At 40.7% G+C, this 24897-nt stretch overlaps 1 protein-coding gene across 1 annotated transcript in view; it reads right to left on the minus strand.

The window, feature by feature from the left end:
* LOC112258065 (transmembrane protein 132E-like) overlaps window positions 1-24608 on the minus strand; it is a 366342-nt gene extending 341734 nt beyond the window's left edge. Inside the window, exon 1 of the mRNA XM_024432152.2 lies at window positions 23292-24608. Within this exon, the coding sequence (XP_024287920.1) occupies window positions 23292-23352 (61 nt within the window). The 5' untranslated portion in view covers window positions 23353-24608. The remainder of the gene's footprint in view (window positions 1-23291) is intronic.
* Window positions 24609-24897: the final 289 nt, after the last annotated feature.

Here is a 24897-nt window from a genome sequence, read left to right on the forward strand (position 1 = left end):
ACAATCAAAATGAACATCCTGCCAAGGTTACTGTATTTGTTCCAATCACTGCCCATAGAAATCCCACCTAAACAGTTTAGGGAATGGGATAAACGGATATCAAGGTTCATCTGGAACAGTAAGAGACCAAGAACTAGATATACAACATTACACTTACACTTTCCAAGTATTCACTAACACATACAACTTGAGGAGTAGCAAAAAAACTATTTCAAATCTCTACTTGGGTATTCAATCCTCAACGAAACATTCTACAAACTATATTAAAAAGAAATGGGAGGAGGAACTTAACATTGAAATAACTGATGAAACATGGTTGAACATATTAGAGACTCAACATAGCTCCACCAACTCAAGGTCATGGAGAGAATTCTGTTGGAAGAATGTTATACATTTCTTCATAACACCCAAACTGAAATCAAAACAGACGGGCTCACTACACCCTTGTTGGAGAGAATGCGGTCAATTGAGGGCGGACCACTCTCATATCTTTTGGACTTGCCCCGCAACTGAAACTTGCTGGGGAGAAATATGATCTAACATTGGAAAAATAATGGGATTTGACATGGAACAAACATTCATTTCTTTGTACATGGGTGAAATACCTGATAACTTACACAATAGAGAAAAGTACCTCTTGAAGGTCCTACTGGCAGCCAGTAAAAAGACTATCACTAGGAAATGGTTACAAAAAGACCCTCTCACAGTGACACAATGAATAGACATTGTAGAAGAAATACACCACATGGAGCGTATTACCTTTGCTTTAAGAACTCAACAGGAGATGTCAAGAATACTGGGAAAAATGGGTTTCGTACTTGGAAAAGGACTAATTCAAAGATATAATCATATTAGTTACATTGACATGATGAAGAAGGTATGAAGTGCACTGTAACTGCCAGATCTTTTTCTTTTTTTGTGACTTTATTTGTACTTTCTTTCTGTTCCTACAATAAAAACAAAGTTAAAGAAAAAAAATGTTTTTTTTTTGGCAGAAATACCTTGTGGAACATGTGAACTTGCATGTGCCTTAAACTTGTATGCCATCTAAATAGGAATAAACACTTTAAATTTGTTGGTTTAACTACAGAAAAATACGAAAACTTTCCCGCTAGCCATCATTGGCTGAGATAATGGATGGGCTGATCTGCCATGTAGCACGCTTCAAATCACATGCACACAGATGTTATTGCGAGTGTAGCGAAATGCTTGTGCTTCTAGTTCCGACAGTGGAGCAACATCTAACAATTCCACAACAACTACTTAATACACACAAATCTCAGTAAAGGAATAGAATAAGAACTTATACATATAAATATATGGATGAGCAATGACAGAGCGGCATAAGCAAGATGTAATAGATGGTATAAAATACATACACACGAGAAGAATAATGCACTGTGTTTCCCCTTACACTGTGTATGACAGTAGTTTTTTTTGGAATTGTTAGTTAGATTACTTGCTCGTTATTACTGCATTGTCGGAACTAGAAGCACAAGCATTTCGCTACACTCGCATTAACATCTGCTAACCATGTGTATGTGACAAATAAAATTTGATTTGATTTGATTTGATTTGATTTATATGAAAGCATTATTAAAATGGCATTAAAGTGACTAGTGATCCATTTATTTAAGTGGCCAATTATTTCAAGTCTATGTAGGCAGCAGCCTCTGTGCTAGTGATGGCTGTTTAACAGTCTGATGGCCTTGAGATAGAAGCTATTTTTCAGTCTCTCGGTCCCAGCTTTGATGCACCTGTGCTGACCTCGCCTTCTGGATGGTAGCAGGGTGAACAGGCAGTGGTGGCTCGGGTGGTTGTTGTCCTTGATCTTTTTGGCCTTCCTGTGACATCGGGTGCTGTAGTGTCGTGGAGGACAGGTAGTTTGCCAACCAGTGATGCATTGCGCAGACCTCACCACCCTCTGGAGAACCCGTTGGTTGTGGTGGGGTGCAGTTGCCGTACCAGGTGGTGATACCGCCCGACAGGATGCTATCAATTGTTCATCTCTAAAATTTGGAGTGTTTTAGGTGACAAGCCAAATTTCTTCAGCGTCCTGAGGTTGAAGAGGCACTGTTGAGCCTTCACCACACTGTCTGTGTGGGTGGACCATTTCAGTTTGTCATTGATGTGTACGCCGAGGAATTTTAAGCTTTCCACCTTCTCCTGTGGTCCCGTTGATGTGGATAGGGGGGATGCGCCCTCTGCTGTTTCCTGAAGTCCACGATGATCTCCTTTGTTTTGTTGACGTTGAGTGAGGTTATATTCCTGACACCATACTCAGAGTCCTCACCTCCTCCCTGTAGGCGGTCTCGTCATTGTTTAACATAATATGTTTATTATTTTCCAATAAAAATCAAATAAAAAAGACAAATACTAACAATGACATTCATTGTACTGTTGAATGGGATGGCCAATTTAGAGGACAAAACAAAACTTACACATACACAAAATAAAACAAAATCCTATTAGGTGGTACAAGCAGTGTAGTTATGCCCAAAAAATAAATAGAGTGGAGTACAGCACAGAGTAGCAGCAGATCGTCAACCCAGTTATGAAGCGGGACTAGACCATTTATCCAGTACTTCTATTGGAAGTATTGTATCGAATCTTTTCCATATGTATTACATTCCCTAAATCCCGTAACCACATTTCAAAAGGTAGGTACAGTCTCCAATTTCCAAAATTGCAACATGAGCCTTTTGGCTAATAGAGTACAAAGAGAGACAGCTTTCCCTTCGTGGTTATTCCCATCAACTGTACCAAACAGAGCGATCAATGGGTCTGGGACTAGAACTCTATCAAAGGCTCTAGATAAGTAATCAAAAATGAGAGCCCAGTAAACATGTAACTTAGGACATGTCCAGAATAAGTGGGTCAACATCCCCTCGTCCTGCTTGCACCTCTCACACAGTGGTGAGGTGGCCGGGAATATTTTATGCAGTTTTACTTTTGAGTAATGTAACCTGTGTGTCACCTTAAACTGTACAAGGTTGTGTCTGGCATTCACTGAACTGTGGTTTATATTCCTTAGAGCTTCTACCCAGTCCTCATCTGAGATTTCTGAACCAAGTTCTTGTTCCCAAGCCCTTTTAATGGTGTCTGTGGATACCTCTATGTGGGCCTGTAGCACATCAGACAGTCTAGGGTCTCGTCATTGTTGATGATGAAGCCTACTACTGTTGTGTCTGCAATCTTGATGATTGAGTTGGAGGCGTGTGGTCACGCAGTCATGGGTTTACAGGAAGTACAGGAGGGGGCTGAGCATCCCTTGTGGGGTGCGATATGATCCTTGAGTAGCCTCTCAAATCACTTAATGATGACAGAACTGAGTGCTACAGGGCAATAGTCATTTAGTTCAGTTACCTTTGCCCTCTTGGGTTCAGGGACAATGGTGGCCATCTTGAAGCATGTGGAGACAGCAGACTGGGATAGGGAGAGATTGAACATGTCCGTAAACATACCAGCAAGCTGGTCTACGCATGCTCTGAGGATGTGGCTAGGGATGCCGTCTGGGCTGGCCACCTTGCGAGAGTTAACTTTTCTGGGATATGTGGGATGGTAGCGTCCCACCTCGCCAACAGCCAGTGAAACTGCAGGGCGCCAAATTCAAAACAGAAATCCAATAATTAAAATTAATCAAACATACAAGTATTTTACACCATTTTAAAGATAAACTTCTTGTAAATCCAGCCACAGTGTACGATTTCAAATATGCTTTACGGCAAAAGCACACCAAACGATTATGTTAGGTCCGCACCTAGTCACAGAAAACCATAGCCATTTTCAGCCAATGAGAGGGCTCACAAAAATCAGAAATAGCGATTAAATTAATCACTAACCTTTGATGATGTTCATCAGATGGCACTCACAGGACTTCATGTTACACAATAAATATGTGTATTGTTCGATAAATATTAACTTTATGTCCAAAAACCTCATTTGAAATTGGTGTGCTATGATCAGAAATGCATTCTCAAACAAACATCTGGTGAAAGTGCAGAGAGCCACATCAAATGACAGAAATACTCATAATAAACATTGATAAAAGATACAAGTGTTATACATGGCAATATAGATAAACCTCTCCTTGATGCAACCGCGATGTCAGATTTCAAAATGGCTTTACGGCAAAAGCACACTGCGATTATGTTAGGTCAGAGCTAGTCACAGAAAAACATCCAGCCATTTTCCAAAGAAGGAGAGGTGTCAGAAAAGTCAGAAATAGCGTTATAAATATTCACTTACCTTTGATGATCTTGTTCGGAATGCACTCCCAGGAATCCCAGTTCCACAATAAATGTAAAATTTTGGACTTTATCGAACAGAACTATGTCCAAATACCTCCTTTTCGTTTGTGCGTTTAGCCCAGTAATCCAAATGCATAATGAGCGATCACTTTTTCAGACGAAATGTCAAAAAAGTTATATTACAGTTTGTTGAAACATATCAAACGATGTATAGATTCAATCTTTAGGATGTTAACATAAATCTTCAATAATGTTCCAACCGGAGAATTCCTTTGACTTTAGAATTGCAATGTCTTTAGGAACGCAGCTACCTCTCACGCGGACCGCGTTGGTGGCACTATATTATCCTCAAAGTGGGCAAAGAAGGTGTTTAGTTTGTCTGGAAGCAAGACGGTATCCGCGACGTGGCTGATTCTCTTTTTGTAGTCTGTGATTGTCTGTAGACCCTGCCACATACATCACGTGTTGGAGACTCCAATTTATCTCTATACTGACATTTGCTTGTTTGATTGCCTTGGAGAAAAACTACATTGTATTACGCCATATTCCCAGTCACCTTTCCATGGTTAAAATGTGGTGGTTTGCGCTTTCAGTTTTGCGCGAATACCGCCATCTAACTACAGTTTCTGGTTAGGGTAGATTTGTCACAGTAGTTAAAACATCTCCTATACATTTCCTTATAAACTCACTCATCGACTCAGCATATACGTGAAATGTATTCTTTGAGGCTACCCGGAACATGTTTCAGTCCACATGATCAAAACAATCTTGAAGCGTGGATTCCGATTAGTCAGACCAGCGTTGAATATTCCTTAGCACGGGTACATCCTGTTTGAGTTTCTGCCTATAGGATGGTAGTAGCAAAATGGAGTTGTGGTCGGGTTTGCCGAAGGGAAGGCGGGAGAGGGCCTTGTATGCATTGCGGAAGTTAGAGTAGCAGTGATCCAGTGTTTTACCAGTGCTACAGTCAATTTGCTGATAGAATTTAGGTAGCCTTGTTCTCAAATTTGCTTTGTTAAAATCCCTAGCTACAATAAATGCAGCCTCAGGATATATGGTTTCTAGTTTGCGTCAAGTCCAGTGAAGTTCCTTGAGGGCCGTTGTGGGGGATATACAGGGCTGTGACAAAAACTGAGGAGAATTCCCTAAAGATAATACGGTCGGCATTTGATTGTGAGGAATTCTAGGTCGATTGAACAAAAGGACTTGAGTTCCTGTATGTTGTTACAATTACACCATCAGTTGTTAATCATGAAACATACACCCCCGTCCTTCTTCACAGAGAGATGTTTATTCCTGTCGGCACGATACACAAAGAATCCCAGTGGCTGTGCTGGGAGACAGCCATATCCCGAGACAGCCATGTTTCCATGAAACATTCAACTTAATCATAATCACTAGTTATAACTACACATGGTTGATGATATTACTAGTTTATCTAGAGTGTCCTGCATTGCATATAATCGATGCAGTGTGCATTCGTGAAAAAGGACTGTCGTTGCTCCAACGTATACCTAACCATAAACACCAATGCCTTTCTTAGAATCGATACACAAGTATATATTTTTAAACCTGCATATTTAGCTAACAGAAATCCAGGTTAGCGGGCAATATTAACCAGGTGAAATTGTGTCACTTCTCTTGCGTTCATTGCACGCAAAGTCAGGATATATGCAACAATTTGGGCCGCCTGGCTCATTGCGAACTACTTTGCCAGAATTTTATGTAATTAAGACATAACATTGAAGGTTGTGTAATCTAACAGCAATATTTAGACTGATGGATGCAACCCGTTAGATGAAATGCGGAATAGTTCTGTATTTCACTGAAAGAATAAACGTCTTGTTTTCGAGATGATCGTTTCCGCCAGTATCTGCCATTATTAGAAATACATATTTTAATATATTTTTTTATGTCCTCCAAAAATCGGTATCGGCGTTGGACAATCATAAATCGGTCGACCTCTATCCCTTACTGTGTCTGTCCCGAGCTCACTGGAACAGGAAACTGAGGGCCCAGAATATTTTATACAATGTTGCAAGTTTCAGGCCGAAACCATCAGTTGATAGTTGTACAATATTTCAAGTTACAGGCCATGTGATTTTTAAGATATTTAAAAAAAAAATGTTTTTATTTGTTGGCTTAATGTAGACTATTTCTACATAGTTGGCAATGGCAAAAGTTACTTTTTAGGTTTGTTTAATTTGGATAGAAGTTTGATTAATCACATTACAATGATTGAGATATGGTATTATAAATAAAACTGTTCCTTGAAAATGTGTATATGAAAACCATAACTGGCACGCAGGCCTGTAGACATGGTAAGAAATTGGCATTCCACATGAGAAAGGTTGCCGAATTCTCGTGTAGCCTATTACCGGCAACTTCCAGAGCGTAATGGGAGGATCTGCAAAAGCCAGCAGGAGGGGGGTCAGGTCAGGTTCTCTCCCCCTCTGGCTTCCGAGTCATTTGCGTCTTATTTAATTTAAAAAAAGAGCATTTACATTTAAAGCATCAGCGAAGCTGAATGCATATAGTTGATTTATTTATATCTTTTCAATGACAATTGTCTATAAATGGAAAAATACGTTTAAAAAAAATTCCCAGATGACTTTCAGATGACCAAGATTAGTTTTTTGGTTGGGGTTAACATTTGATCAAGTTCACCATTAATATATTATTTCCTTGAGATGGCCTAATTCCAATACTTCCAAAGTATAAGACCTACAGAAAATAAGGGCGTTATTGTCACCATAGAAATTAGAGGTCGACCGATTATGATTTTAATGCAGATACCGGAGGACCAAAAAAAAGCGGATACCGATTCAATCGGCCGATTTAAAAAATTATATATATATATATAAAAAAAATAATGACAATTATAATACTGCAAGAACACTTATTTTAACTTAATATAATACATGTCACGCCCTGGTCTTAGTATTTTGTGTTTTCTTTATTTATTTGGTCAGGCCAGGGTGTGACATGGGTTTATTTTGTGGTGTGTTTGTGTATGGGGGTTTTTCGTAGGTTTTGGGATTGTGGCTTAGTGGGGTTTTCTAGCATAGTCTATGGTTGCCTGAGGCGGTTCTCAATCAGAGGCAGGTGATTATCGTTGTCTCTGATTGGGAACCATATTTAGGCAGCCATATTCTCTGAGTGTTTCGTGGGTGATTGTTCCTGTCTCTGTGTTAGTTTGCACCAGTTTAGGCTGTTTCGGTTTTCACGTTACGTTTATTGTTTTGTGTTGTTCGTGTTTCATCTTTATTAAAGATATATCGAATTAACCACGCTGCATTTTGGTCCGACTCTCCTTCGATGGAAGAAAACCGTAACAATACATCAAAATCAATTTAGTCTCAAATAAACGTTCAATTTGGTTTAAATAATGCAAAAACAAAGTGTTGGAGAAGAAAGTAAAAGTGCAATCAATATGTGCCATGTAAAAAAGCTAACGTTTAAGTTCTTTGCCCAGAACATATGAAAGCTTGTGGTTCCTTTTAACACGAGTCTTCAATATTCCCGGGTAAGAAGTTTTAGGTTGTAGTTATTATAGGACTCTCTATACCATTTGTATTTCATATACCTTTGAATATTGGACATTCTAATAGGTACTTTAGTATTGATAGCCTAATCTCGGGAGTTGATAGGCTTGAAGTCATGAACAGCGCAATGCTTGAAGCACAGCGAAGAGCTGCTGGCAAATCCAGGAAAGTGCTGTTTGAATGAACACTTACGAGCCTGCTGCTGCCTACCACCATTCAGTCAGACTGCTCTATCAAATCATAGACTTAAATTACAATAACACAGAAATACGAGCCTTAGGTCATTAATATGGGGAAACTATCATTTCGAAAACAAAATGTTTATTCTTTCAGTGAAATACGGAACTATTCCGTATTTTAATCTAACGGGTATCATCCGTAAGTCTAAATATTGCTGTTACATTGCACAACATTCAATGTTATAATTATGTACAATTCTGGCAAATTAATTACGGTCTTTGTTGGGAAGAAATGATCTTCACACAATTCACAATGAGCCAGGCGGCTCAAACTGCTGCATATGCCCTGACTCTGCTTACCCTAGTTAAAATAAATTCATGTTAGCAGGGAATATTAACTAAATATGCAGATTTTAAAATATATACTTGTGTTTTGAGTTTAAGAAAGGCATTGATGTTTATGGTTAGGTACACATTGGTGCAACGAGAGTGCTTTTTTCACGAATGCGCTTGTTAAATCACCCATTTGGCGAAGTAGGCTGTGATTCCACCAATTTCCGCCTGAAGACATACCCAAATCTAACTGCCTGTAGCTCAGGCACAGAACCAAGGATATGCATATTCCTGGTACCATTTGAAAGAAAACTCTGAAGTTTGTGTAACTGTGAATTGAATGTAGGAGAATAACACAATAGATTTGGTTTAGATAATACAATGAAAAAAACATGGGTTTTTTCTTTTTATTGTTGTATCATCATCTTTAAAATGAACAGGATAAAACAAACATTCAGATAGGATGATGGGGACAATTTCAGTGAAAAACATAAGAGGGCAACAGAACTTGTGCAAAGTTTCAGAATGATAACTTCCAAAATGAGTGTGCTACATGACATTTATCATGAAGTCACCCAGGTGTCCCACACAAGTAGCCCAAATGTACCCAAGTGGCCAAATTGGTGAAGTTATACATTTTGAATGGAATAACTATATACAAAATACCAAAATGGTATTCTAACAGCCCCCCCCAACAAAAATGGAGAAATAACATGAAACAATATATACAAAATAACACTTTCAATATTTGGAAGACCCTTAGTCCTCTACACAATACTGTGCTGCTGATGCCAGGTGCCATAGCAGCCTTTTTCTGCTGTAAAGCAGATGGTCACCAAGCATGTGGTGCAAGTGATGGGGAACTTCATTTTGCAAAGAACACAGCGACGCCTCCATGCTGTGCCCTTTTGGCCCTGAGGCACATCCATGCCTGCAGAAATACATTTGGGCAGATGAACACCACTTGTGGCAGGAGCTGGATGAACCAGCTTCAGTGGGGGATGGACACCTTGGCACTGGGGGCTCCCATTCGGAGTCAGTGTCACTGTGAAAGAAAATGTTCAGTTAGAACAGTTTCACATATGAGCCCTGTATCAACAGACATATGAGAGTGAGAGAGCGAGAACAGGGGACATAAGGTTGAATATATTATTATAGACCTGCTAGATCTACTGTCTCGTTTATATTATGACAGACCAGATAGCTCTACTGTCTTTATTATGTTACAACAGACCAGCTGTATCTACTGTCTCCATTTCACTTTGGCCATTGTTGTGGGCCTGCCCCTCCCCTCAACAGCCTCAAATAGGCTATTTAATTTCACAAATAATATTTATATATTACTAATTTCAAACAATGGCATTAGCATGAGAAGAACTTACCAGTCCAAAACGATGTCCTCTCCATTCAAAAAATATTCCTCCATTTGGGAATCACTAAATGAATCGTCCTCGATCAATTTCTTCTACAATTGTGTGTACATCTGTATATCTAGACTTAGATTTAGCTTTCCCTGACTTATTCGCCATACTGATTGAGATAAACAGCTGAATATGCGCTTTACCAAAACAATGCTGTGCGTAACATGCGTTGCACCTTCCGGTATGATTCGTCAATGGCGAATGAACCTCTTCACGCCGGAGTTTACTACATGGCTTGGTCTTCCAACACAAATATTGCCGTTTACCTCAGCTCATTGGCCATCTACCCAGCTAGATTTCAAGACGATCAGTGGTCATTGGGTTAAAATACAGTCAATCAATGAAACAGCGGGCAAATCATTACTCGTCTTCAAATCGGTTTCTTTCAGTCAATACGTCCCGCGAAATGACCCATCAGGTTTGGTTGCGTTACAAACAAACCAGTTGATTGCAATGAAACCAAACATGACTCAAAGTCACGTTTTGTGTGTGTATTTACCTCGAATGTGTCGCCGAATATGGAATGAGACGGAATTCACGACACAAGCAGTTCACAAAATTGTGTTAGGCTATAAAAATGGATTTTATCAAACAAAAGACCATTCATTGTGTAACAATGAGCATTGGGATTGCAAACAGAGGAAGATCGTCAAAGGTATAAACTACTTATTTTATTGCAGTTTGTGATTTTGTTACGCCTGTGCTGGTTGAAATAGTTTTTTTTATAGGGCTCTATCCTCAGATAATCACATCGCATTATTTCGCAGTAAATCCTTTTTTAAATCTGACAACGCAGTTGGATTAGCAAGACTCTAGGCTTACCCTCTAGCAATCCCGTATCCGGGAGAGTAATCATAGCCTCAAGCGCATTACCATAACACAACTTTTCCTATTCATGAAAATCGCAAATTAAATGAAATAAATATATTCAAACACAAGCTTAGCCTTTTGTTAACACTCCTCTCAGATTTTCAAAATATGCGTTACACAAATGCTTGTCTAGCGTTGGCTGTAAGTTTATCATGGCATAATGCGATGCTCTGCTGGCAGCAGGCAACATTTTCACGAAAATAAGAAAAGCAACCAAATTAAATCATTTACCTTTGAAGAACTTCAGATGCTTTCACTCAGGAGACTCCCAGTTAGATAGCAAAAATGTTCCTTTTTTCCAAAAATAATATTTTTGTAGGCGAAAAAGGTCCCGTTTCTTCATCAGTTCTGGCTGAGAAATCGACCGAAAAATACTTCAACTATAACGCCAAACCTTTTTCAAAATTTGCTCCATAATATCGACAGAAACACAGCAAACGTTGTTTAGGATCCATCCTCAAGGTGTTTTTAATAAATATATATATTCGATAATATATCCGTCAAGGCAATTGTTTTCTCATAAGAAGTGATTGGAAAAATGGCTACCTCAGTATTTTACACAAGATTTTCTCCGGGAGACAGCATGTGACCACTCGCCAAATATGGTCCCTTACAGCCATTCTCCAATGGAAATGCCTAAAAAGACATCACAATGCTGTAGACAGCTTGGGGAATGCGTGGAAAATGTAAGCTGATTCGTAGCTCATTCACAGCCATATAAGGAGTCATTGGCATGAGGCGGTTTCAAAAAATGCGGCACTTCCTGATTGGATTTTTATCTGGGTTTCGCCTGTAACATCGTTCTGTGGCACTCACAGACAATATCTTTGCAGTTTTGGAAACGTCAGCGTTTTCTTTCCAAAGCTGTCAATTATATGCATAGTCAAGCATCTTTTCGTGACAAAATATCTTGTTTAACATGGGAACGTTTTTCATCCAAAAATTAAAATAGCGCCCCCTATATCCAACTGGTTAATATGACTATTTATGTAGCGATCACTGTATGTTGTCGAATTTCATCCCGCTAACGGGTTCTGTGCGCAGAGAGGTTAAGATTGATTGTTTCTTATAAGATACGTTTAAATGCTAGCTAGCACCTTACCTTGGCTCTTTGCTGCACTCGCATAACAGGTAGTCAGCCTGCCACGCAGTCTCCTCGTGGAGTGCAATGTAATCGGCCATGATCGCTGTCCAAAAATGACGATTACCGATTGTTATGACAACTTGAAATCGACCCTATCGACAACTTGAAATCGACCCATTAATCGGTCGACCTCTAATAGAAATGTGAATGATGGCCGTTATTAAGGTGTTGTTTGTTCACGCACGCAGTTTTACAAAAGGTCTAATTTATAACGGGAAACGTGCATGCAAGGCGTGCGCCAAGATTCTAAATCAATATTTTGGGGAGCGCGCAGTCTTCTCAGAAATAGCACACGTACAGTTATAAAATTAGGCCCCTGGACTGAGACTGCAGTGTAGTAGCTATGGTCCATATCCAGTGTCTGTATGCTCTGTGTAAATGGGCTTGTGGCGGGAGGTATGCCAACCAAACATGACTTTGCTAACACTTCTACCTCAGGCATGTTATGCAGCGCAGAGTGAAAGAGGTCTCAGACAAATCGATCCACAGGGGAAGGACAACTCAGATACACAACACCAGTAAACATGGTACGTGCTACATATTCATGCTTAACTGATGTTTGTTTTTTTAAGACATGCTTGACGGCATTCAGAAAACAGTAGAACAGTCTTCAAGCATTAACGACTAGGCCTTAATGTATAATCATATTTCTGTGAAGTGGCAAGCAGATTACTTTGACAAATTGGATGTTTCATGTGAATGCATAAATTACAGCAAATTATGGAAATGCAGTGTGCAATTTATTTTAATAATGCTACACCAATCAATTGAATAGCAAATAACAATAAGTCATACCTTGTGGCTAAGTAGACAACACCATTGGTTGACTGGATAGGGGTGTGTGTGAACTATGGAGTAAAAGGGGCAGTTAAAACAGTTGAAGATGAGCCAGAAAGTATGGCCAACCTATGGAATGGTGTTAATAGGTTCCAGGACGGCACTATACACTTTAGATTCAGTGTTAACCAAATATCTATTGTCATGATCTTCCGGTTGCTGCCCACCATTATTTTAACAAACTGATGGCAGTGCATGCATGTTCAGGAGACTTCCTTTTAATGTCTCCTAACATTACTTTCAACCACTGACAGATGAGGGCTGTCCTGAGGATTTAGGGAGACAAAACCTGGCATCTGTCATAACATGGCTTTTATACTGGTGTTCTTTGGATGTGTACTGACATATTTCGGCACAATAAAAAAAGAAAACTTGCTGTTGGAAAATGCACACTTCCACCTTCACAATGAATAGTTGTCCGACAAAACAGGTAGTCTGATCCCATCCAAGACAAAATGTGTATTCATAAAATGCGAAGTTGATTAGACTAATCTTAAAAACATACTATGACAGAGAGAAAAGGGTGACTATCGTTCTTTTGAATCACCTCTACCTAAATAAGCCTGCATTAGAATATCAATATATTGTGATAAATAAAACTGACAGACCAATCCAATTGATTTAATATTCATTGCCTGCGTCATAGGTATGTTGTTACACTGAGGTGCAGCATGAAAATAAAGAATAAACTATTTTAAACATGCCACATCTATTTTGGGCTTATCTTATACACCACAATATCACATTTTATTTTACTGACAAAGGATTTACTGTAGCAAAATGAAATCCCTCAAATTCACTGGATTTCTTCAGAGACATGTGTACAAGTTGTTTACAAACCACACCAGACAGGGAAACAAAGTGGGTAAATATACTGAGCAAAAATAAAAACGCAACATGTAAAACGCTCATAAGCCGAAATGTTCATAATCTGAAATAAAAGATCCCAGAACTGTTCCATACACACAAAAAAAACATATGCACTACATCCTGGTTAGTGAGTATTTCTCCATTGCCAAGATCATCCATCCACCTGACAGGTGTGGCATATCAAAAAGCCTGACCATTACACAGTAGCACCTTGTGCTGGGGGAAATAAAAGTCAATGCCACAGATGTCTCAAGTTGAGGGAGTGTGCAATTGGTATGCTGGCTGATTGCAGGAATGTCCACCAGAGCTGTTGCCAGATCATTTTATGTTAATTTCCCTAAAATAAGCCACTTCGTTTTAGAGAATTTGGCAGTACGTCCAACAGGTGTAACCACACCAGCCCAGGACCTCCACATCTGGCTTCTTCACCTGCGGTATCATCTGAGACCAGCCACCCGGACAGCTGATGAAACTTACCACAGGCCACAATCAACGATATGCAAGGGGATGTGTTGCACTGCATGAGGCAAATTGTGGTCATACCCAGTGGTGACCAGTCATTCAGGGAAAGTGGGGGGCTTGCCTGTTTTGCATGTTATTTTGGCATTAATACTTGTCACATCAGTTTCCAAATAATAAAGCCGCATACAATATGGTCTTTGATTTCTTGAGTAAGGCAGCTTCTAATTGCAGGTATTTCTTCCTAGCTCAGGGCTTCAAATCAGTTTGTCACGTGCGCCAAATACAACAGGTGTAGACCTTACAGTGAAATGCTTACATACAGGCTTTCACCAACAGTGCGGGAAAAAAAGGTGTGTGTGTAGGTAAGTAAAGAAATAAAACAGTAAAAATACATTTGAAAATAAGAGCTTTTTGTTGATGTGGACACCAAGGAACTTGAAGCTATCAACCTGCTCCACTCCAGTCCCGTCGATGAGAATGGGGGTGTGCTCGGTGCTCCTTTTTCTGTAGTCCACAATCATCTTAGTCTTGGTTACGTTGAGGGATAGGTTGTTATTCTGGCACCACCCGGCCAGTTGTCTGGCTTCCTCCCTATAGGCCGTCTCGTCTAAGATCAGGCCTAGCACTGTTTCCTGTCGTGGTGGGGCAAGCCAGCAGACAATAGAGTGTTACGCCATGATTGGCTCAGTGTTCTGTCACTCATGGGGACTTCACCTCACTGACAAGTGTAAGAGGAGATGAAAATTCAAGCCCTTCGGCTGCTGCCATAGAAGTGCCCATCCAAGAAGGCTCAAGGTCATTGGCCACAGATAAAATGACGTCAAATCACATATGTACCGTAGCTTTGATTGGCCTAGTCACGTCAACATCATACTTTCAAAATCTTAGCTAGCAATCATCATTAATCAGGTTGACAATCTACTGGCAAATCCTTTTTAATCCTTGTTATATGAATAGGGTTGCAAAATGTCAAACTTTCCAGGAAAATCTCTTTGGGAAGTTAAGCCTGGAAATTTTGCTTAAATTCATTAAAAACAAAAAGAAAATTAAGTTAGCTTATAACAGTGAACCTTTGTGTGATGGACAAGGCAATTCTAGGTCTTCAGGCATATTTTGGTTAAACTATCCCCAATTCAATGGAATTGCAACCCTTGCATGCACAGTGCATTCTTCCATCACATGTGCAGTCCACTCTTCAAATGTACAGCGGATTCTCAAGATCTTGCACACTAATGAGATGCTATTGAGCACTACTACACTGTCTGAGCCAAGGACTACATGCTTTCTGGTAAGTTTTGATTACAATACTGGGTGGGGTGAATATATTTCATGACATACAATTGTTTTGTTAACTAGTAAACAGTAGCCTACAGCAAAGTGTTTAAATTATTTCAAACTCGTTAATTTCCGCTAGTTAGTTTTTGCTACCATGTGGGTTTTGGTTTGCTTGAGCCTGCTAACTGAGTGTTAATTCACCTGTTTCCATATGTAATTAATTTATCTTACAAAGGAAATGTTTAATCTAACTTTAGCTGTACATGGAATTGTAGTGTGTTTTTTACTCATTTTTCCCTAATCTTTACAGGAAAATGCCACGGGCACTCTGATGTGTGGAGACCTTTCACTGCAGCGAATGTCAAAGGAAAAGCTGTGTGCATTTGTAAATACTGTGCCAAATCATGTGAAGATCCAGAGTCATCTGGCCAAGTGCTTAAAGTTCCCTCAGCACTCGCAACTTCTGACAAAAGTCCCTTTACTTCTATTCAAGTTGAAAATAATGAATCCGACACCTTATCGCGGTCCTCCTGGAATCAGAAGGTTTTTTGCCTCAATGGAGGAACGTAGTCAGAGAAATACTGATGAATGGCTTGCTCAAGCTGTGTATGCAACTGGTTCACCTCCGATGCTCACAGCCCATGTGTATTGGAAGGGATTTCTGAATGTTCTTTGCCCAGCATACACCCCTCCAACCAGACATGCTTTATCTACTAATTTGCTGGATGCAGAGTTCAACAGAGTTCAAGTGAAAGTCAAGCCAATCATAGAGAAAGCAGACTGTATTGAATCATCTCTGATGGGTGGTCAAATGTTCATGGGCAATGAATAATTAACTTAATCTCCACCCCTCAACCAGTATTCTACAAAAGCACAGACAAGAGACAGAGACACGGGTCTCTACATTGCAGATGAGCTGAAGGCAGTCATCAATGGACCACAGAAGTTATTTTCACTTGTGACAGACAATGCTGCAAACATGAAGGCTGCTTGGTCTAAAGTGGAGTCCTACCCTCACATCACAACCATTGGCTGTGCTGCTCTTGTATTGAATCTGCTCCACAAGGACATCATAGCACTGAAAACAATGGATACACTTCTGCAAGAGAGCCAAGGAAATGGTTAGGTATGTGAAGGGTCATCAAGTTCTAGCAGCAATCTACCTCACCAAGCAAAGTGAGAAGAATAAAAGCACCACATTGAAGCTGCCCAGCATCACCAATTAGGTTGGTGTTGTCAACATGTTTGACAGTCTCCTGGAGGGAAACGAGTCTCTCCAAGAAATGGCCATATCTCAGTCTGCCGACATGGACAGCCCCATCAAGAGGATCCTCCTGGATTATGTATTTGGGGAGAGACAGGTAAAGCAGCCTAAAACGTATAACAATAGCCATTGCACAGATCGAGGGAGACAATGCCATCCTGTCTGATGTTCAGAATGCTTGAAGATGTAAGAGAAAACTGTACTGCCCTGCCCACATCACTGTTGCGCCAGAGGAAACTGCAGTTTTGAAATATATCAAAAAGCATGAAGACTTCTGTCTGAAGCCCATACATGCCGCAGCGTACATGTTGGACCCCAAGAATGCTGGCAAGAGCATCGTATCAGGTGCAAAGATCAAAAAGGCATATGGTGACATCACTATCGTGTCTCGACACCTTGGCCTGGATGAGGGCATGGTTCTTGGCAGTCTGGCAAAGTACACTTCCAATCAAGCGGCTTGGGTTGGAGATACAATAAGGCAGTCGTGCCAACATACAGTGGGGGAAAAAAGTATTTAGTCAGCCACCAATTGTGCAAGTTCTCCCACTTAAAAAGATGAGGCCTGTAATTGCCATCATAGGTACACTTCAACTATGACAAACAAAATGAGAAAAAAAAATCCAGAAAATCACATTGTAGGATTTTAATGAATTTATTTGCAAATTATGGTGGAAAATAAGTATTTGGTCACCTACAAACAAGCAAGATTTCTGGCTCTCACATACCTGTAACTTCTTCTTTAAGAGGCTCCTCTGTCCTCCACTCGCTTCCTGTATTAATGGCACCTGTTTGAACCTGTTATCAGTATAAAAGACACCTGTCCACAACCTCAAACAGTCACACTCCAAACTCCACTATGGCCAAGACCAAAGAGCTGTCAAAGGACACCAGAAACAAAATTGTAGACCTGCACCAGGCTGGGAAGACTGAATCTACAATAGGTAAGCAGCTTGGTTTGAAGAAATCAACTGTGGGAGCAATTATTAGGAAATGGAAGACATACAAGACCACTGATAATCTCCCTCGATCTGGGGCTCCACGCAAGATCTCACCCCGTGGGGTCAAAATGATCACAAGAACGGTGAGCAAAAATCCCAGAACCACACGGGGAGACCTAGTGAATGACCTGCAGAGAGCTGGGACCAAAGTAACAAAGCCTATCATCAGTAACACTACGCCGCCAGGGACTCAAATCTTGCAGTGCCAGACGTGTCCCCCTGCTTAAGCCAATACATGTCCAGGCCCGTCTGAAGTTTGCTAGAGAGCATTTGGATGATCCAGAAGAATGGGAGAATGTCATATGGTCAGATAAAACCAAAATAGAACTTTTTGGTAAAAACTCAACTCGTCGTGTTTGGAGGACAAAGAATGTTGAGTTGCATCCAATGAACACCATACCTACTGTGAAGCATGGGGGTGGAAACATGATTTGGGGCTGTTTTTCTGCAAAGCTCTCTGATGCAGGCACTTACACCATCGGACTACAAATCAAATCAAATTTTATTTGTCACCTACACAAGGTTAGCAGATGTTAATGCGAGTGTAGCGAAATGCTTGTGCTTCTAGTTCCGACAATGCAGTAATAACCAACAAGTAATCTAACTAACAATTCCAAAACTGTCTTATACACAGTGTAAGGGGATAAAGAATATGTACATAAGGATATATGAATGAGTGATGGTACAGAGCAGCATAGGCAAGATACAGTAGATGGTATCAAGTACAGTATATACATATGAGATGAGTATGTAAACAAAGTGGCATAGTTAAAGTGGCTAGTGATACATGTATTACATAAGGATGCAGTCGATGATAGAGTACAGTATATACGTATGCATATGAGATGAATAATGTAGGGTAAGTAACATTATATAAGGTAGCATTGTTTAAAGTGGCTAGTGATATATTTACATCATTTCCCATCAATTCCCATTATTAAAGTGGCTGGAGTTGAGTCAGTGTGTTGGCAGCAGCCACTCAATGTTAGTGGTGGCTGTTTAACAATCTGATGGCCTTGAGATAGAAGCTGTTTTTCAGTCTCTTGGTCCCAGCTTTGATGCACCTGTACTGACCTCGCCTTCTGGATGATAGCGGGGTGAACAGGCAGTGGCTCGGGTGGTTGATGTCAGGACAGACAGACACGATGGGTGTGTTTTCTATTAAGGTGCTGCCAAAACCACAGAGGTCCCAGACAAACCAGAGCCAGACACACTCATCTACCACCCCTGGACCGAGCCTGCCACCACTGTGTCAAATCCCATTCAGGTAACAACGTTAGAGACTATTCAGCTATTGATCAATTAGGCACAGACTGGTTTTGATGGTAGGGACAATTTGTGGCTGTCTTATATGAGGTATACAGCGAAGACCCTGAAAAGAAAGGACTGCTAGACCTGTTCTGGCTACACACCTATTTGCTATAGGAGAAGGAGAGGGGTGGTTGTGTATTCTGAGAGGTTTTTACCAGGTTCAGCCCAATTCAACTCTCTGTTCCTCTTTGAGCCTTGTGTTTTCTACAGTACCTCCTCATCGGGCCCCTTGGGGTGTTAAGGCATATGGGGGCAATTACAGTTGCATCATGGGTACAGGTAATGGCATTGATTATGGGAGATTGCCTGAAGCTGATTGCAGTAGTAACATAACCATTAATTCCACTTGGCCAGTTACAGGCCTAAACCAAACTAGTGGTCTGGCTGATGTGTGGTGGATCTGTGGACCCAAAAGAGTGCTGAGACCCATTCTTAGAGGAGACTGGCAAGGTACATGTGCTCTGACCAGTTTGATAATTCCACTGACCATTGTTGATGTTACTGCTGAGCAGCTGTTGGGTTCTGTATCCAGGGGACCTGAAAACATTCCATCCCATGGGAGACAGACGTAGTGCTCCATGGACAGAGGATGTAGTTGACATACACACTAATCTGTTGGGGGTGCCGGTTGGGGTTCCTCATGAATTTCAGGCATTGGGTAGAAATGACTGACTCTGGCACTTACTACCTATTATAGGTCCAGCCATAGTGGATGCAAGACAGACTGCATGGATTAATTATATCTACTATAATCAACAGCATTTTGTGAATTACTCCCGTGATGCACTCGCTGGTATGTCTGAACAGCTTGAGGCCACATCTAGGGTTTCCAGAATAGACTTGCTTTGGATATGCTTCTTGCCAGTCAGGGGGGTGTCTGCAAGCTGTTCGGTGAACAATGTTGCACGGATATTCCTAATAACACCAGTCCAGATGGTAGTATATCTAAGGCCCTTAATGGGCTTGATGCACTATCTGCTGAGATGAGGACCATGGCGGGGGTGGAGGAGTCTGGACTGTTCTCTTGGTTGGGAGCCTGGTTTGGTAAGTACACTGGTATGGTGGTTACTGGATTTCTGACCCTAATTCTTGTATTTTTGTTATTGATGTGTTGTGCTGCTTGCATCATACCGTGTTTTAAGAAGTCTGTTACAGATGTGGTGAAGGCTTCAGATATCATGCCTTTGCTTGATGCTCCAGTTGGAGATGCTGATACTGAATCAAGCTTTCAGGGGAGGATGGGGCTGACTGAGGATGACCCCTGGTTTGCTGTGGGTGAGTTTGTGGAATGATAACTTCTTAAATACATAACGTGTATGATATAACTTGTCCTCTCTTATGTGAAGGTTCAGAGTCCCTGGGTGGCAAGGAGCCCACCTGGTGCAGGAGAGGAGTAGCTGAGAGGACCAGATGGTTTATAATAATGCTTTGCTCTGCTTTACTGTTTTCAATGACCAAAGTTTTATCCTATATCCTTACATGTCAATAAACAATAAAGTTATCCTGTTTTTGCTAAGTGACACCCTTATGGGTGTCAAAAGGGGGAGACAAAAGCATATCACTTGTCGATTTTTCTTCTCTATTTTTCTGTAAAAAAAAATATATGTAAAAATAAGGTTTTATTAATAATAAACTTTATTATTTTCATGAAATGCTATTAACATATTACTATGTTGGGACTGCTGAAATAAAGGATAATGAGTGACACCCTAGCAGGTGTCAAAAGGGGGACTTCAATTTCACACCATTTTCTTTTATTCTGTTTTTAAATGAGGTGTTCTCTTTTGACATGAGGGTTTTAAGTTCATAGGTGGCTGGTAGCCAATCTAGTACATAGTGGGATCGAATGGAGGACATGAAGGTATTTTAAACTTTGTAACTGTTATATGATTCATTGCTGAATTTTTGTTCACACCCTTGGGGGTGTGAAAAAGGGGGATTGTTGGATTCTGTGTTTTACATTATAGCCATTACCATATATATGATTGAATATTATCTGTTGTTGGCTTGTGTGGATGTATGTATGTGTTATGCAACGTAGCTGACTTGAAACATTGTTAAAAGTTAAGGCCATGGGCCTTTCTCATGATGGAAAAATACAGAAGACAGGGACTGTGCAATGAGTTGGGGGGGGCACATTCAGAGCGTGGGGTTGCAGAAGAAGCGGTCTTTTGTTAGATAACAGGAGCGAGATAACGGTATTGAGCATGAGCGCATGGATGTTCTTCACAGCAACAGTTACATCTATCAACAGAAGCGCCAAGAGGCGGGGACCTGCCTGAGCGCCTGCAATAGGCTGAGCAAGTTTAAACCACACCCAGTCTCTACTCTGATAGGCCGGCTCAGAAGCCGGAACTACTACTGTCATCAGGGTATATTATAATATCTTTGTCAGGAACAAGTCAGTTCTGTTTTTTGCCCTGCGAGGTGGGACAGAGAGCTCGTATATACGAAAATTGCATTTACCACTTATTGCTTAGCTAATAAAAAATACATAGTATACAATCGGTGACTCATTGTCATATTTATCCTGATACCAGATTCGAATTGATGCAATTCTAACACACACACCAAAGCACACAACAGGCTGACCAATACAAGGGTATTGTCTCCATATGATAAATATATCTAATGCAAAAAACATTACATTAAAATAGTATTAATGTGCATGTATTTCCATGAATTCCCACGGAACGTTTCCACCTCTGAATATTCCCCAAAATGTGCAAACCTACATATGGAGAGAAATAATGAAGAGAAAGTATAGTTAAAACGTATCGGTGCTCATCAGCCATAAACATTACACAAGTTAGAAATCACAAATTCAACAACGAGTGGTTTGGACCAGTGACAGTGTTGTCCCAAATCTGGGATTAAGGGGTTATTTTCCAAGTTTAAAATGATAAACATTGGCCATGCTGTCATTGAAGGATGATTTGTGCCTCGTTCAAAACAATTTAACTTGGAGGACCACCGCGTCACCTTCCTGTTCAAGTGAGCACAGCACAACAATGCGAGTCCAAAAATGTCCTTAGCAATGTGATGCAATACTGACCACTGTCTTGGGGGGTCCCTCATGTAAGGAATAGATTGCAAACTAGTGACGTTGCAGACCAATAAAAGACTTATTTCAGTGTGTTGTAGTGCATCCTAAACCTGAATGGGAGAGCACAACAGAAATATTTATACGGTATTTAAAAATGTTTTTTTTCCTAATCGGTTCAGAAAATACAGAGACTAGTGAAATTGAGAGCTCCTAAAAACATGGGCTACAAAAACCTGCTATTAAAGTGTGGCATGCTACACAGCCCTGCTCCCACCTTGTGGAGAGATGCTGTTTGTGGACCCTCAATTGTACTTGCCCAGGACCATTCATTGCAAATGAAAGCATTCAACTGGTTGTATACCTCACTTGCATTAATAACTTAATCCTTACCTGCATCTATTAGCTCCTATATTACACTGTGTGTGCAGAATAACAAATCCAAATTTATAGAGAAGCTGAATTTCCTGCTTTGGCCTCATTTTAGATTTGATTCATTAAAGAAATGCTAGCGGCCATTACCGAATTCAAATGAGAGTTGGATTCTGGGTGTGGTTTGATGTGAGTGTCGTGTGTGTGTGTGTGTGTGTGTGTGTGTGTGTTCGCAGGTGGGAAGACGAAGACAAATATTCTCTCTTCAGCCGGCTGGTGTGCGACTGTGGCAAATATGGTTTGACTTTGGATAGTCTCTCTCTGGGGATAGTTAGGGCCATCGATAAATTACACAACGTAAATGAGACAATATTTTGATGTTGCACACATTTTAGTTCTCAAATGCCTTAAATCTTTCTATTTTAATGTATAGTTGGTTTGCGTCACTGACATTTGGAGGTATTGGATTTTTAACATTGTCCCATGTGCAATTTACAGATGGTCTCTAACTATCCCCATATGGACATCCAGAGTCAAACCACATTTACCACGGGCATTACTATCAGGTTGCATGCAGCTCAGAATTGATTACTACGTGTGCTGCCAGCTGAGGGCAGGATGAAATGAACCCCCTCACATTCTAAACTGAAGATCATGATAAGTTGATTATTGGAGTCAGATGTGTTAGTTGGGGCTGGGGGAAAAACTGACACCAATCAGGCCCCGAGGACTGGAGTTGCCAATCCCCGATTTATGTAGTGATATACTCAGGTAGCCTACAAAACTATAGTGTCATCCAATTTACACTCTGTAGTCAATTTTGACTGTATAAAATCAAATGTTTGACTCATATCGATGCCATATAAGCCATTTTCTAAATGAGAAGTTGGTTCGTCGGGGCAGTTCCGCTTAGGCGACACTGCAACAGTGTTTTCTACTCTGAAATTTCAAAATCGCATCTCACTTGAAATTGCCTACCTATAACAATCAAACAGGCGCCGCCCACAGTCCTCGCAACCCAACTCCACCGAGATGTAGGCCTACACATCATGGAGTTCAGACACCCAGCTAATCATCATTCTGAAGTATACTGTTTGTCACTTGGTTAGGCACTTACCATTAGAAATGAGCGCCACACAGAGCAGAAGAGTTCCTCTGCGGTATGGTGAAATTGACATCGTAGATCTCAGTAAATCCAGAAAGCAGTCTTGAATACAGGAGTCTTCAAATATAGCTTCCGACCGGTGTTAGGTCTAGGGCAGGTTCTTCAAGAGTCTAACGTTGAATTGTTTACAAGATGTGGGGCTGTAGACTAGGCTGCTGAATAGGTCGGTGTCAAGTCCTACAAATGTCTGACTGGATTAATGAAAACAAAATGTAAGGCACGATGAACGAACGTATTTTTATAAAAGGGGCTCCAAGCCGGAGAAGAAAGTTACAGGTATCAGGATCAAGTGGCTCGAGACTCCCACGCGTCCGTTTCCAATTGTGCCCTCAATTAAATAGTCCTCCATGCATGTTCCAAATATGTAGCCAAGTCCACGGGTTAAATAATTCAACACATGCGCAATTGTACTCACACATTGCAATAAAAATAACTATTGATGTGGAATTCCTCGCCGTTCAGTTGACTACGCTAAATGCGGAGGTATTTGATGCTGGTAGGCTATAAACTGCAGCGCCTAAAATTGATAAACGTGTTATCCAAAAGGTCCTGAGACCTACAACTGGACAGTGGGTGTAGTTTTCCATGATACGGAGCCAATTAAACAGAACATTTAACCAAGCCCCGATGCAACAATGTAGCCAACTGACAATGGAGACCATCCGTCGGTTTTTACTGCGCGGTAGGGAACACGGGCTAGGGTTCAACAACGCGTGCCTTTTGCCGGGTGTCTCATGCCTTTATTAAAGTTCCAGTGCACAGGCGAGAGGAACCTCCAGTATGCAAAAAGGCTATTCCACATGTAACAATGTATACGAAAGAAACACTCGACTAATCTCGGGTAATTCCGCGATTCCCAACCCAAATCACTGAATGCGTTTCATGCGGTGATTTGATAGTTCATCTAGTTCCCAGATTGAAAACGGCGGTCCACATATGCCTACCACATTTCTATGTTAGGCTCCCTTAATTCTGATCGCCTTTATATTCTAGAAGTCCCGAGTCACAACAATGTTGACCATTTTCACTCAATCCGCAGTAACGTTAGTAGTCCAAATCCATCCCCTAGCTGTGGTTCCAAACTCACGGACTGTTTCGCAATAGCCTGCCTTGTGTTGACCATTCTTTGGCACGCCTCTAATGAAGGAAAGAACAATTGCTCATTCGTTCTCGTATGTGTTGTGACCCATAAAGCTACTTTCTCAAAGACAGTTGCTACCAAGATCCTTCTCCCTCACTCTCAGAATTCAACAAAATGCTGAACGCCGCATCAATCAACCAAATCTTAATCACGTGGTACCCTCCGGACTGACGCGCGTGCGATGCATACTTTATCCAATGAGGTGGACAGTGTGCGTGCGTGTGTACAATTTGTACAACATGTTGCATGAAGCCTATGAATTCGTTGTTCTATAACGAATGGAATTGCTTTTAAATCCGAAATTCAAGGTGAGCAATATGTAAAAGTCTTAATTTCAATAAATAAACATTTATCAAAACGATCATAAGATGCCGATGATAGGAAGAGGTCATAATATTTATTTTGAATAACAATTAC

This window comes from Oncorhynchus tshawytscha, linkage group LG09 (assembly GCF_018296145.1).
Source record: "Oncorhynchus tshawytscha isolate Ot180627B linkage group LG09, Otsh_v2.0, whole genome shotgun sequence".
Taxonomy (NCBI): Eukaryota; Metazoa; Chordata; class Actinopteri; order Salmoniformes; family Salmonidae; genus Oncorhynchus; species Oncorhynchus tshawytscha.